We start from the raw sequence: 14,403 nt of genomic DNA on the forward strand, positions 1-14,403 counted from the left end.
TGACCTGGCCTGGGCCGAAGTAAAGTGAAAATCTACTTATTACTTGGGCTTCCTGTGGAAAACCCCACATTTAAAATTCGGTCGTTTACATCTGCGCAGGCACAGGTTTTCAGGCTCCTAGGAAGGATTTGTGGTTACTTGGCAAAACCCAAAATTGATTTTTTATGTTCTTGAAAATTTGATATCATTTCTCCTTGAAATGCGGTGTTTGATAGGACAATGATATCAATTGTTTTTATCGAAACTTGCGTCTCGCGGTACGTCGCTCATTAAAATTTGCGTTGCAACGCGACGTTTGCAGAGTGTTCGCCTACTTGCAATTAAAAAAGAACCTCTTAATCTTCTGTCTCGAAACGATAAACCTCGGAGATATTTTATTTTTGTAAAAAAAAAGCTTTCAAATATCTACAGAATCAGCTACTTACAAGATCATAGTGCCGTTACTCGTTACTGCGTTACTTTGTTTAAAAACACCCCCATCACAGAGGGAAGTTCAAGGGAAGGCCACTGTGGCCTCTTGTTTATCTATTATTTTCTGTTTCTATTTGTCTTTTATTTTTGATGGACGTGAAATACAGAAAACAATACATTTGTTCGGATGGTTTGTCACGCAAACTAAGGCTATTAGTTGAAATATATAATTAATATTATCATTGCCATTTTCTTTATCATTATCATTGTAAACGTTATTGTCATTATCGTTTCAATAATCAACAATCCTCTTTTAATTTCGGTTTATTCTTGTCTCTTAAGTGATTGTTTACTTTGAAAATTTTGTCATCTCAAGTACATTCTGTGCTAATCAGTGGTGTGAGAAAAAAAGGTAAAAGGAGGCCCTTTAAGATTCTTGGGTGTCATATTACTTTGACGATTAGTGTCCCCTTATTGCTAGCGAATGACCGGTTTTCATACAATGGTATTCTTAATATTACAAGTATTAAACGAAATTTATACTCTGATGTAGCTCATTATATCATTCACTGAAAGCATCTCTGAGACCCAATTACTTTGGGCTCCAAGGTCATCTTGCCGAAAGATTTCAGTGTCCTTTGACTGCTTTCTATGTTTTGCGGTTAAGTATTGTTGACGAGGTGCCTCATTCTTCTTAACCTGCCCCGAGGAACATATAAGACCTCTACTTAAACAATTTCGCATCTATTTTAACAGTTTAAACTCAAAACTTGTACAGTTGTAATCCTGGGAATAAGATAAATATATAAATATAATGTTTGTGTTTCATGCTTTTAATTAAATTTGATGCAATTTTTTTCTTCAAGTGACTAGAGACAACCCGAACAAACACCACTTTCTTATCAAGCAAGAAAGAATTAGAAAGAATAGGATACATTCCTGCAATTTCCCTGAAGTAATCTTCATGAATATGAAATAGGTTAATGAACGAGCCTTGTATACTCTAAGGATTTCAATTTTAACAAGGCAAACCACAAATCTGCCGGTTCTTCGGGAGACCTTCTTTTAACTTGATGATAATCCTTTTAAATCCCCTTTGATATCTCATTTACAAGTTTAATAACTAAGGATCAAGACAGCCAACCAAAAGACGAAACAATGAGCACTGCGCCACCTTAAATTAACTTGAAAAGGGGGTTCCGTGGAAGGTGTCTTTCAAGTGATTCCTTCGTCGATTTGCATAACTCCGTTTCGTCCCCCGCCCCCCCCCCCCCAACCCCAAGGGAAAAAATAGAAGAGCGCCGCGAACTGATTCAGTTTGCCAAGAACTTCAGTTTTACCGTTGCCAGATTGGAATAACTGCTCGTTTTTGTTTTGCGGTCTTCGTAGGTTAAAATCGCTTAAAGGTGCTTGTTTATAACGGGATATACTGTGAGTTAAATTATTTTTAAATTGATTTCCCGTCTCAGCCTTTGCCAGTCTTTAAATTAAAAAAAAAGAGCGAAAGAGTAGAACCGATAAATGGTAGCCCTCAGGAGAAAAAAAAAAGATGATGAAGAGAAGCTCTCCTTTTGCAGCCGTTTCTCTGACAACCGCAACCGTCGCTTGGTGCTCGCCACTAATGAACGAGAGCCTTTTTTTTTTACGAAGAACTTCCCTTGTGGTCATGGAGACTCACAGCTTCTTTGCAATTACGCTTGCCTGTCACTACAATTGTTATGTTAAGGAGATCTTCACTTACGGGATTATCACATAAACTGTTCTAATGAGCGGATTGACATCAAGTTCATGTTGAAGGAAAAAAGTATAGTAGACATTACGATTTCGACGCATCTTTATTGCATCTTGAGTTTGACAGCCAAAAATGAGGGTTTCGTGGTTTTAAGGAAAAAGAGGGTCTGAAAATCAAATGATAGATAGAACGTTCCGCGTTGGCAATTAGGGCCACCTTTTCAGTAACTATTCAGTTGACAAGAAGAACAGGTGGCATGTGAATGTTCACTCTCATAGGAAGCGAAGTCGTACATGAAGCATATGTTTGGTTAGAGGTGTTACGCCCCACTCCGAGTTGTCGCGTTTTTTTGTTTTTAACATGAGCGATTGGTACTGGATGACAGCCTGGCTGCCTTCATTACTAGCTGTTCTTGGAAATGGTCTCGTTATTTATTTGGTTCTCTCACGTCCAAGACTTCGCTCCATACAGAACAGGTTCACTTTGTCGCTTGCCATAGCTGACTTTTGTGTTGGAGTTTGTTATTATCCAGGGCACGCAATATGCCAATTTTTACTCAACTCGTGTAATAAGGTTATCAGAGATGACATTGCAGTGTTTATGATCTATTCATCTGTATCGAACTTGTGCGCTATGGCTTTCGACCGGTACATCGCTATAGTCCGACCTTTGCACTATAGGTCCCTAATGACCACTAAACGCGCAAAACTATTGGCCGCAGTAGCGTGGATGATTCCGTTGATAGTCTACTTGATTCCTTCTGTTTGTGCCAGCTTTGGCTTATTTCACATCAACTTCAAAATAAGTGTAGTTATTTGGACCACGATCTTCGAATTTTTTCCTTGCACGGCACTTTTTTTGACTACATTGCAAGTAATCGTGATCTCGAGGAGACATTGTCGCAGAGATTCACAACGAAGTTTGAAATGGCGTCGAAATACATGTTCGGCTTCAGTGATAGGAACAGTTGTGACAGTTTTTCTTCTTTGCTATGCCGTGGAGGTTTACAGTTCGTTTTGTTATTTCACGTCGATATGCCCGCGAGATGAGCATATATATAACGTAGTGCGCTTTCTCGTGATAATTAACTCGGCAGCGAATCCTGTCGCTTATGCGTTTTTGAAGAGAGACATGAGAAGAGAACTCGATTTGATCATCAGCAAGAGATCTTTTATCAAAACAAGGTCAAGACGCAGTAATGAACGATCGTCTGGTATTTGACCTCTTGCAATGCATGTGAAAAGGCAAGATGAGTTGCCGCGATATAGGATTAAAGCATTGAATTTATATTCGGTTCGAAATCACTGATGGCCCTCTGATGACTTTCAGATAAGGAAATAAGCACTAAAAGTTATTATTTAAGGTTTTTTTAAATTTATATAAGGTCCCTTAAGAATCGTAAAACAGAGTTACGATTTAAAAAAAAAATTTTCGCTATGTAGAGGGAGCACTAGTTCTCTTGTTTAAACTGATTGTAAAAATGTATACATGTACGTGTAATGACAAGGTTTGGTTAGTGTGCAATTTTCTTTTGACCAGCTCTTGTCAGAATGAATAGAAAACAGTGCCTCAGGATATGTTATCTGTAAATTTACAACAAGTAGAAATCTGGTCTTTTTTTTATCAATTTTTAAAGCAATAAAAAACCGAATTTTTTTTGCGAGTCTAACGATGAAAAATGGGAGCAAAAGTTGACAGATGTCTTGGCTTTTATATTATTTTGAGGCCTTTCTCGTAATACATTAATTAAAATGTTTTGTGGACATTTCGTAATTGACATCCCTTTCATTGGCCATCATTGAGTTGGAAAACATGACGTACAAAAGATGAATGATTCCCCAGTATTAACCCTTAATTAGGAAAAGTCATGGCGTGAATGAAGACAATCACCGTTCCTTAGAATATGCCGTTGATGTTGGCTTTCTTTTTATCGTTTAGAGCCCATCACAGTGGGAGACTATTATTTTCTCGATCATTTCTTTGAATAAATCCTGTAAATCTGAAAATGTTATTCATGTTTTTAACAATGAGACTAATAATAAACATGCGGACGCGATTTTTGTAGGTGCTGAAAATAACTTGAAATTGCCAAGGTATTGATGAACTGTAAATCAATATGGAGAGATTGATTTTAGTCACAGACATCGAGGATATAGTTAACAAATTTAATTTATTTTCACTTTATTTTGCGAGCAATTTATGTTTTCGCTAACTCCTTGTCGTAATTTACTTACAGTTGGAATGTTAAAGTGGAATAAATGAACACTATAATTGAGTGGCTAAACTAGGTGAGCCATGTTGATTTTGTTGTCAGAGGAGACTGTTTCAGTTGTAATTAAAGATCAACAATAAATCGCAATGTTAAAAAAAAAGAAATGTTAACTTTACTAATGACATTTTGACCAAAGGGGGAATTTCGAACGAAACTGTATTGTCCGCGACTGTGTCTCTTGGCTACAGTCGTTGTCAATAATTTTGGGCTTTTTGCACACCATAAACACGTTTCTCACTGTTTTTGGAGTGATTTTAATTAATCCACGGCGAATGTATTTTTCTTTTCAGAAGTGAATCGTTTTCTCCTATGCAAGTCGCATAAGTTAACACGATGACCGATTGACCATCGCTGTAATAAACCGCCTTTCAGGCATGTTAACTTATCCGTTTGTTTTCAATCACTATGCAATCAGCTATTATTTACCACTGTGTTCTACATTACATAAGAGACAAATCTGAACAAAAATACGTAGAAATCGAAGAGTATGAAGTATCTGTGCAGTTGATTTGAGATGATAACATCGAACACGTACAAAAGCATGCAGCATGCATGTGAGCAGAAAGCCAGACGTCGACGACTGAAAGAAATCTAGACAGGTGATACTTCAGAACTCGAAGCAAAATAAAAATGCGTACATGCGTTTATTTCTGACCAAAGGTGAATCCTATGTTGAAAATGACTCCTTAATCTTCTTAAAACCTTTTGATGAAGTTAACGAAGAATTATCGTATAATCTTTAAAGGGAAAGCCTAAATATGATTTTTATTAAATTATGGTACTTCCTTTGTTGAACAATCTGACAATTGACAACACCACAGGACAACTTTTTCCTAGTTAGTCATTCTAACTTGTCAACCTCATGGATTGAAATTTTATTTCGTCACTTGAGCATGCACCTTTCCTTTTTTTTTTCCATACAGTAACATGAAGGTCACGCTTCTAAACTAAAGCCGTGTGATTTGTAGCATTTTAAGTTCCAGTTTTGATCGGATAACCGCAAAAAATGTGGCTTTAACCCAAAATTTTGAATTGCATAATCTAACACTGCAGGTGCCCTTTACAAATGGAAGATAACATCTCAGTAGTTGGCTGGCTCCCGAATCCTCCTTGAATCACTGACGTGATGAAGGTTCGGTAGAGAAAATGTAATCTTAAAATGCACTCGGGGAATGCACTAGATTTGCGCGGACCTAACCAGCGTATAACGATAAAAAGCATTACGATAACAAACTGTGGCCCTAACATGATAATTATAGAAGCCTGTAAATCCTTTGAAAAGATTCGAAAGGACAGGATCTTGTTCTGGAATACCATTATTACATAACAGATATGATGCACCAACTCGTCAATCATTCAAATTCTTAACCTGAAGGGGGCTTTTACCAACTATCAATTGCAAATTGTCAAAGAATACTGTTAACATTTAGTTCTAATAGGGTGGAAGGGTGTCAAGAAAACCCCGATAAGTACTTCATATTTTTTTACAATTACATGTTGGTCATAAAGACATCTTATTTTCACTTTATAGTAGTGGGAAAAAGGATGCTGAAATTAGTTTCATCTCGGGTGTTAATACTCTTATTTCTTGAAGCGACTGATTGAGGTCCTCTGAACTGTTGCTAATAATAAGAATAATAAAGCATTTCTCGCTTACTATAAAGAGAATATATATGCAATCTGGTTGCAATAAGTTAGATTCAAAATTTACAAGTTGGATGTCCGCGGCTGAAAAGAATTAGAGTTTCATTAGGGTTTAAGTCTGTAGATTGAGCAAGTTCATGAAGCGAAATTGAGGCTGTCACTGCTGCATTTTGACATTTTTTTATTTTCATGTCAAAGCACATTTGAAGTTTGAAGCTTTGTTAAATTGATATGACATAATATACATAGTAAAAGTCAATATTACACGCTTAAACAAGAACAAGGAAAGATGCATGCGAAAGCGATAAAGTCAAGACAGTCAAATCTACATTTTTCAAAGTACTCATGAAAATAGCATAGGATATGCTTTAATTTATACATAGGGCTCATTTCATCAAAGTTTAAGTTATTTCAGATTTTTATGAGATAGCTAGGGCATCAGAATTAATTTGTATTTTGGCCCAGAGGTGTTATAATATATAACGACTTGAGTTTTCCAGGCTTTAAGTCTTCAATCTCATTAGTATCTAAAGATGAAATTCTTTTGGCAACGCTTAAACTAAAATGGATCTTAAATACATGCATTAAACTCCCACAGTGTGCCTTTATCTTCCACCTGCTTTGTGTATGGGTCTCCTATTGTTCTTTCCGATTCAGTAACAGCAGAATACAGCAATTTTTCTTCATTGAAGCGGTATCCAGCAATGAAGCCCGCTAAACAATCACTCATCTTTAGAATAATGAATGAGAATTATGCAACATATTTATTTATACTGATTGATTCTTATTTGGCCTTCTCCTTTTCAGTTTGTTTTTTAAACAACGTCGTTTCAATTAGGCGTAAATTATTGTAAATAGAATGCTATAATATTGTCGTAGAATCCAAATAATAAATGTGCTCTTTTTATATCAACAGTCATTGTCGGCATACACGTTGGTCTCTCATGATCGAATCCCTAAGGAGTCATGACAAGACTTGTGACAACTGTAACCAAAAGAGGCCCTTCTCTTGCTGTTATGAATAACATCACTCCTTCGCATGTCACTTAAGAAAATAAATTTCATCTTGAAATTATAATATTTAATGCTGAAGATTTAACGACAGAAAATGGTTACTCGATCGCACGCGCTTTGACCCTAATTATCCATAACTGGAGGAAATTTTTTTATTATTTTATAGCGTCAGTCAAAGTTCTTCAACGTTATGGAAGAGAGAGAACAGTAATACTTCATAGTAAATTCTAATGTAGTTTTTTCTTCATTTTGTCTTGTTTTCATCCGAAGTAGTCATTCTAGTTATTTCACAACAGGTCCGGATATAGGAAACGAGACAACAGGGTAAAATAAGCTTTTACGAGTAGGTATCCTTAACGCCTAATTTTATCACATATTTTTTGTTCAGTCGCACCTTAGAACTCTGAAAGCGCAGCCGTATCTGTTTTCTTCCTTAGATATGCAGTTGTGATAACTCAAAGACTGGTCGATCTTTCATTACTACGTCTCGACAAAAGGCTTGGTTTCGTGAAAGAGTTTTTGCAGATAAGTTTATCAAGTTCTCTCTTCATGTCTCTCTTGAACAACGCATAAGCGATAGGATTTGCAGCCGAATTAACAATAATGAGAAAACGCACTGCGTTGTATATGTTATCATGTGGAGTACACAATGATGTAAAATGACAAAACGAGCTGTAAACCTCTACAGCATAGCAAAGAAGAAAAATAGCCACAACTGATCCAATCACTGATGTCGAAGCTTTTTGTCGAAGCGTTAACTGAGAGAAGTTTGCGTCTCTTCGGCGATGCCTCTTCGAGATAATGATAACCTGCATGGTAGCGAACAACAACAACGTGCACGGAATAAATTCGAAAATCGTGGTCCAGATTACCACACTTATCTTAAAGTTTATGCTAAACAATTTCAGGCTGACACAAATGGCGGGAATAAAGTAGACTACCATCGGAATCATCCATGCTATTGTCGTCAGTATTTTTGCGCGTGTAGTCGTCATGAGTGTTAAGTAGCGTAAAGGTCTGACAATGGCGATGTACCTGTCGATAGCCATGGCGCACAGATTGGACACAGAAGAGTAGATCATGTATACAGCAATGTCATCTCTAATCATCACATTGCACTTTGAGTCGAGCAAAAAGTTGCATATTACATGCCCTGGGTAATAACATGTCCCAACACAGAAGTCAGCTATTGCAAGCGACAGAACAAATCTGTTTTGTAAGGTGCGCAGTCTAGGACGTGAACGAATCAAATAAATCACGAGGCCATTTCCAATAATAGCTAATAATGAAGGCAACCATGCCGTCAACCAGTACCAATTACTCATGTTGCAACAGCTATCCCTTAAAGAAAAAAACGAAAGTAAAAATTTAGTTATTTTGATTGACTTATTTTACTGTTAGAATACCTTCGATAAGCTCTCAATTGCGTCGAGCCGTAATTATACAAAAGCATCTTAAATACAGAGAAAAATTAGCATAAGGTTGTTGAGGTTTTGTCATTTGAAATCCGAGTCGATTTTTCCATCCTCATCTGTTACTTTTCTTATTCATCATCTTTTTCGAAATTAGTTTTACTATCTTTCCCATCATGTCTATGTTCTATAGTTTTCGCTTACTGTTTGCCACTTTAAGGGTGCATCAAATGAGGCGAAAAAGAGTCTTCGGAAACATCCCAGAGATCAAGATTACCCACCTGTTTGGCAGAAAAGAAGAATAACTTTAGGTTTTCAAGCTTTTTCGCCCAATTCGTACTTCACTGGAGTTAAATTTGCGGATTAGCGTGACTTATTAGTCTCTAATTCGACCTAGAAAAAAAGAAAGTATATCGTGGTAAACAGTATATCATCGTTCTTGAATGCACGACAAGATACCGGAGTTTAGCTCTTTACTATTTCCGCTGCTTCCGACAGACAAGAAACATATTTCATTCCTTTCAGACAATTAAGTATTTTCCTCTGATTTATATTGGACCTGAATGGAGAGAAGACAATGATGTTTTAAATCGCTATTGTAAACATTGCCAATTTTAATCAATTTTGCCTTTTATATTTCACAGTTCTTTCAAAAGGTGAATATTGCATGCAGATTTCCTATACTACTTTTCATTAAAAAAAGTTCTGGTAGCTGTGTCGTTTTTTTACAATTTTCTGACGTTTTTCTAAGGGCTATGGGTAATTAAAGGTTCTTATTATGGCAGCAAGAAATGGTGATAACTACCACATTTTACTGAAGACGGGAAGATAATTTCTAGCGATCGTTTTTTTTTTCTGCCATACAAAATCATTTCCCTTTTCTCTGTATGTTACGTACAGGGTCATTCTATCGAAATTAAACCTGCTATGAAGTCAAATCCTACGCAGTGCTTGTTATCTTGAAGGAAATTAACTTTTGATTTGAATTAATGGAGCGCAATTGTAGCCAAGGAACTGTAGCACCTTGTGGTACGTAGTAACTCCTCAAAAGATCATCCAAATTAGTAAATGTAGATGTAATAAATTCACTATGGTTGCATGTATTTCTGAACTGAAAATCGGTCTGCAATCATTTGCATAATGCAAACCGGATAGTGGTTGTCTTATGAAAGTGTTAATGATACTCAAGGTCATCGCGTTCATCTGTTTCTCAAGCGAACTCTGGGTAACCTTTCTGTCACTACCTAAGATTTATTTATTTTTTTCTTGTTTAAAACTTCAGGAAAAATTGTTGCAGGAGACTAACGTAATCATAGAACTCTTTTAACACGCTTTTCCAAACGATCGTTTTCCTCTTGTTTCACAATTTATGAAATGGAACTCGAAAAAATGAATGTTTTGAATTTTCGGCTCTGCTGGAAAGAACGTCTACGTACTTCACCATGTCAAGAAACGACTGAGCCACGCCATCGATAAGCCAAACTGCCATTGGGATTGAAAGCTTTGTTGTGTCGCCCTCTAAAACGCATGAGATGAAAACTTGTCTGAAATTAATCTTTATAAAATAGCCAAAATACTGTTATAAGTAGGAATATTTTAAATTATTTGTTCCTGTGTTTAAAGCGAACAGAACATGGAAAACCACAATTAAGTTCATCATTTGAAGATTCCTTCGCTTATTCGTAAAAATTTTTTCTAATTTATGTCTTTAAACACACTTTTGCGAAAAGCAATCGTGGGCAAGCCACGGAGACACCTTTTGGTCACCATACTTAAAGCTTTTCCCATTGTTATTATAAATGCTTACCAACACTTTAACCGATCGTTTAACTCATGTTCTGGTGCCGAGAAAGCATTAACACCTTCTGCCGTCCTTTGGAGAACTGAACTAAATTGACTTAACATCTATTAAATTGTAATGGCTAAGTAAATTGTATTGAGTTTTGTCCGTAATTTGATTATGTCGCTCATATGTTAAAGTGTATTGTACTACAAACATGGATTCTTTATGCATATTGTTACTCGAGTTTTTCATTGACATTTACTCCGTCTCAATGTTGGGAGATCCTAAGAAATAAACAAACAAGACAAATTTCTTTAGTCGTTAAAAATGAGAACTGTTTTCCTTTTGTTGTTCTTTTACAGGGCATTTAATCTGACAGAATTTTGAATCAAATGATAGATAGCTGTCAATGGAATGATGCCAGTAATCCCATAAAGAAAAAAAAATAGGCAAGTCTTAATTGTGAGCATTAATCACTGAGGTTGTCATCATTTAAAAGAAATTAAAAAACATGATTTTCGTTTTAATATTCATCATTGAGAAGCCGTCGCTACCTAGTCAGCCATAAAAACCCCGCTTCTTCAAGAGAAGTCGAGGTCTGTCTTATTATAGAACGTATAAGAAGGGAAGAACAACTCACCATTTTCATCTATTGATATCAAAGACAAGGATGTTTCCAAATCGGACAACAGTCAGATCGCTTGCCCGATCGTGGTTCTGCGTTACTGATTACCCGGTAAGCAACTACTCGCAATCGAAAGTGGTTGTGGTTTTCGCTGCATTTCAATGCTTAGGATGATTACCGTGGCCTTGGTGGTTAGCAGATGTTATTACATCAACCAAATGATGGAAGCTAATTGTTGATATTTTCCAGTTTTTGTTTTGTGCCTCCATAAGTTTGTTCAGCACACAATAAAAGCACTTCTCTGGGAGAATGATTTGATACTAATTGTAGCTAAACTGTTCAAAGCTCAAAGAGCAAATTGCCTCAGGCAGTACTGCATTGAAAGAGTTTAATTAGTGAACAAAACAATAAAACACGAGCAAACAACATTTTACGGAGCCTGTCGAATGTGTTTAAGAGTAATTATCATATTTCACTCTCTAGATTTTTCTTTCAGAATGTCTCGTAATCGGTCCGTCATGTACGTTTATCGTGCATCCAAAAAAAAACGAAAAAAAAGATATATCCAGAGTCTTTCTCCATAGTTAAACTACTGATCGGTCTTCTACCACGATGTTCAAAATAATTTACAAACATGCTAGAATTTTCGAATGACAATCGTGAGGACGAAACGTGCATTGTGACGTCAATCAAACCTAGTGGGATGCAAAATTTCAGTGAACAGTATTGAAATTCAATGCCGACAGTTGTGTATAAATAAAAAGGTATTGACTGGATACCCTCAAACGGCAACAAAACAAAGGTTTCAAGATGACAAAAACATGTTGACATGATATTATTTATATATTATCCCCACACCCTCCCCCGCCGAAAAAAAAAATTGAAAGGGAAACAGAGAAGTGATAAAAACAACTGAAATCTAGATCTGAGAGATAAAAATTCGTACAAATTTGTGGCCAATTCATATACATACAAACTCTCGCCCGCTGATCAAGATGGTACAATTTTATGCTAAGTGCACATTGCTTCATATGTGGTTGATAACTAAATGACAAAATTATCCATCTGCAGGTGAACTGCAACGGGACCTGAGAAATTCAAGGGGAAAAAAAGCTTGGCGCTGCCTCCTATAGGATACGAAACCATATGTTGGAGATCACCAACGAGAGACCGTCAAACAGCAACAAAAAGCGTTAGAGTGCAAGAAAACTTACGACTTTCATTTAATAAATTTACAACAAAGAACTCTGATTCCCGTAGAAATTCACAGTTACAGTCCCAAATGCATTCAAGCTTTGTTACCTTTTTTGTTTGATTCAGCGAATTCATGGAAGAATGAATAATAAGATATGACCTCAATCTTCTCCACGCATAAATTGGGCAACAAAGATTTCACGCCAGTAGAGAAGACGTAGTTCGATGGTGAGGATGTCTTTGCGATTATTTATGGAGCACCTAGTTGCAGTCCTCTTTAGCATAAGTTTTTTTTTAGCAAGGGAATCGTATTTTAGATCCTTTCATGGAAAATCCACCAAAAAAAAATTATAATGATGACAACAATAATTAAAATCTTAACGCCACCGTCGTAATGATTTGTGCTTGTGTTAATTTTGAACTTTATTTTACACACCTATAAATATTTCTGCTTGCTGATTGGCAGAGAACTGGTCGATTGATCCTAAATACTGAGTAGACATTTAAAATTTACTGCGAAGGGTTGAAATTCAGTGGAGAAACTCAGTTGATCAAAGATGATTGGCAGGAAGCTGTGAAACCGCACCAAAGCCAAGATACGACATGAGCTAAAGCATTTTGAATTACATTCGAAGGAGACCACGTAAATAAAATGTAAGGAAAAGAAAAATGACGAGAGAGGCAGTATTCAAGAATGTTTAAAACAATATTATATATGCATAAAGAAGATAAAAATGGTACGGTTCTTCCGCGCGATTATACCGACGACATCTACTATTTGATTTCATCTCTAAATTTTGAAAAAAAAGGTAAATCCTAAACTTTTCGTCCTTCTTCTACATACGTGAAGTGAAAAAAGGTAAACTGAGAGATAAACATTTTCCACAAAGTGTCATGCATACAATTGTCATTGTTCATACTCTTTTTGCATGCATCCTTTCGTAACTATTTTGCATATCATGACAGTGCATTGTAGGAAATATAATTTACCTGTTAGGAGCTCAGCTGGCGAGTTAGGCTTCCCTGTTCATATTTCTTTCCTTGACGAAAATAACCTTTCAACGTCCAGTACTTGTCTTGTACTTCCTTGTGAAGAAAGTTTCGTTTGAGAAATATAGCATACTTTTAATTATGAGTGCAGTCTAATATAATGTTCATTTCAGTTAGTACAAAATCATATCAGTTAATGGATAATAATGTTATGACTAGCTTTTGAAAAATATCGGAAATATACAGATAGCTATCAGTAACCACAACTGCTCGAGTCAGTTTATAAAAGAAGTCTAACTGAGGCCGTTGTTTCAGACAATCACTGAACCTTTAGATTTTCTTAAAGTGGATTATCTAAAATGAATGATTTTACTGCGGTGTTTGTTCAGATGAAACGTGTGGCTGAATTCAGGGTGATTTCGGATTCGAGCCTGATTTTTCTGCACAACAGTTGAACGTAGGTTTAATAACCAGCCTCTAATGGATAAAAATTCAAAGTGATATTCTTGCCGTATTCCTTTTAAACTCGCTTCTCTAAGGTAACAGCTTGCTTGTGGTGAATTCACCGGCGGACCCTAACCTGAAACGATGTCGAGTACCTCTCGATGAACAGCAGAGGAAAAACCGGAATCGCTGGCCAAACGCAATAAGATCTCTTCAAAGCGAGTCCATTTCGTTAAAAAAAAAATTAAAAATCAACAATGGTTATTATAACAGTTGGGGTTGCTTGTTCAAGGTTGATGAACTGCCAAACACATGTGACATTATGCAAACGTATTAAATGACATCAACTAAAGGAAAGTGAATTGAGCGTTGTAAGCTGGTTAATAACGCAGCAAGTTGCAGACAGCTGATTTAGGGAGAAAAGGTAGTCAAACTTTCTACGCACGGGAAGGAAATAGAATCCTAAGATTTTTATCTACTTTTTCGTGAAAAGATTTGCATAAAATAAACAATGTAATAGAAAGTTTACGGGCACGAAGTACAACAAGAATTAACTTTCGTCTCGGTCCTAATTAGTAGAATTCATTTTTCCATAAAATGTTCAGGTTATGTCTGTCGAATAGCGACAAGAAGGACCTCTACCCCAGCAGTATTCATATACTATGCAATGGTTGTGAGGCGTGGTCCAATTTGATTCTCTACCCCAGCTAATAAAAATTTTGAGAAAAATTAATTTTAAGAATGCCAAATACCTCCAAATGTAGTGGTAACAGTTTACAACGCTTATTCGGAAGAACTGTACCGAAAGACACTCTTCAAGTGAAAATTTCTGCTCTATGTTTTGTCTTCATTGTCATATAATTTCATCGAATCTCATTCAAA

General features: G+C 36.2%; 2 protein-coding genes across 3 annotated transcripts; one reads left to right on the forward strand and one right to left on the reverse strand.

The window, feature by feature from the left end:
• The first annotated feature begins 2,503 nt into the window (after nt 1-2,503).
• Nucleotides 2,504-3,364, forward strand: LOC131775586 (octopamine receptor beta-2R-like). Its single transcript, XM_059091702.2, has one exon. It carries the CDS (start codon nt 2,504-2,506, stop codon nt 3,362-3,364), a length of 861 nt encoding a protein of 286 aa, XP_058947685.2.
• A 2,989-nt stretch (nt 3,365-6,353) lies between these two features.
• Nucleotides 6,354-13,712, reverse strand: LOC131775559 (octopamine receptor beta-2R). 2 transcript variants are annotated; one of them, XM_059091678.2, is made up of 4 exons: nt 13,658-13,712; nt 13,078-13,173; nt 8,767-8,878; nt 6,354-8,414 (listed from the first exon to the last, which is right to left on the reverse strand). In XM_059091678.2, exon 4 carries the CDS (start codon nt 8,396-8,398, stop codon nt 7,529-7,531), a length of 870 nt encoding a protein of 289 aa, XP_058947661.1. In that variant the 5' UTR covers nt 8,399-8,414; nt 8,767-8,878; nt 13,078-13,173; nt 13,658-13,712; the 3' UTR covers nt 6,354-7,528. The 2 variants fall into 2 exon arrangements, with proteins under 2 accessions (XP_058947661.1, XP_058947662.1); XM_059091679.2 differs by lacking the exons at nt 8,767-8,878; nt 13,078-13,173; nt 13,658-13,712 and adding exons at nt 8,690-8,766; nt 10,909-11,184.
• Between the last annotated feature and the right edge of the window lie 691 nt (nt 13,713-14,403).

The sequence above is a fragment of the Pocillopora verrucosa genome, chromosome 4 (assembly GCF_036669915.1).
Source record: "Pocillopora verrucosa isolate sample1 chromosome 4, ASM3666991v2, whole genome shotgun sequence".
Classification (NCBI taxonomy): Eukaryota; Metazoa; Cnidaria; class Anthozoa; order Scleractinia; family Pocilloporidae; genus Pocillopora; species Pocillopora verrucosa.

What these genes read in the sequence shown, in the direction of transcription:
- LOC131775586 (XM_059091702.2), top strand. Translation starts at nt 2,504, where the DNA reads ATGAGCGATTGGTACTGGATGACAGCCTGGCTGCCTTCATTACTAGCT.
- LOC131775559 (XM_059091678.2), bottom strand. Translation starts at nt 8,398, where the DNA reads ATGAGTAATTGGTACTGGTTGACGGCATGGTTGCCTTCATTATTAGCT.